At 63.2% G+C, this 285-nt stretch overlaps 1 protein-coding gene across 1 annotated transcript in view; it reads right to left on the minus strand.

Moving 5' to 3' along the window:
- Positions 1–128, minus strand: part of LOC104617921 (selenoprotein M) — a 407-nt gene extending 279 nt beyond the window's left edge. The window contains exon 1 of the mRNA XM_010283363.1: positions 57–128. Coding sequence (XP_010281665.1) covers positions 57–122 — 66 coding nt within the window. The 5' untranslated portion in view covers positions 123–128. The remainder of the gene's footprint in view (positions 1–56) is intronic.
- Between the last annotated feature and the right edge of the window lie 157 nt (positions 129–285).

The raw sequence follows: 285 nt of genomic DNA on the forward strand, positions 1-285 counted from the left end.
GGGCCCCAACCCCCCCAGCCCCTGCTGCAGCAGCAGGTGCCATGCTGTCCGCTCACCTCCAGCTCCTCGTATCGGTGGCTGAGGAGCACAAGCTCGGGGTCAGCGCCAGGCAGGTGCTTCATCTCCAGATTATGGCTGGGCGATACGTTAAGGAGCCGGCAGTGCGGGGCAGGCCCATGCAGACCCCCATCCCATCCTTCGTCACATTCAGTTCCCTCCCATGCCATCCTGTCCCATCCCATCTCATCCTCCATCTCATCCCATCCTGCCCTGTCCCATGCTACC

This window comes from Phaethon lepturus, unplaced genomic scaffold, assembly GCF_000687285.1.
Source record: "Phaethon lepturus isolate BGI_N335 unplaced genomic scaffold, ASM68728v1 scaffold25233, whole genome shotgun sequence".
Lineage (NCBI taxonomy): Eukaryota > Metazoa > Chordata > Aves > Phaethontiformes > Phaethontidae > Phaethon > Phaethon lepturus.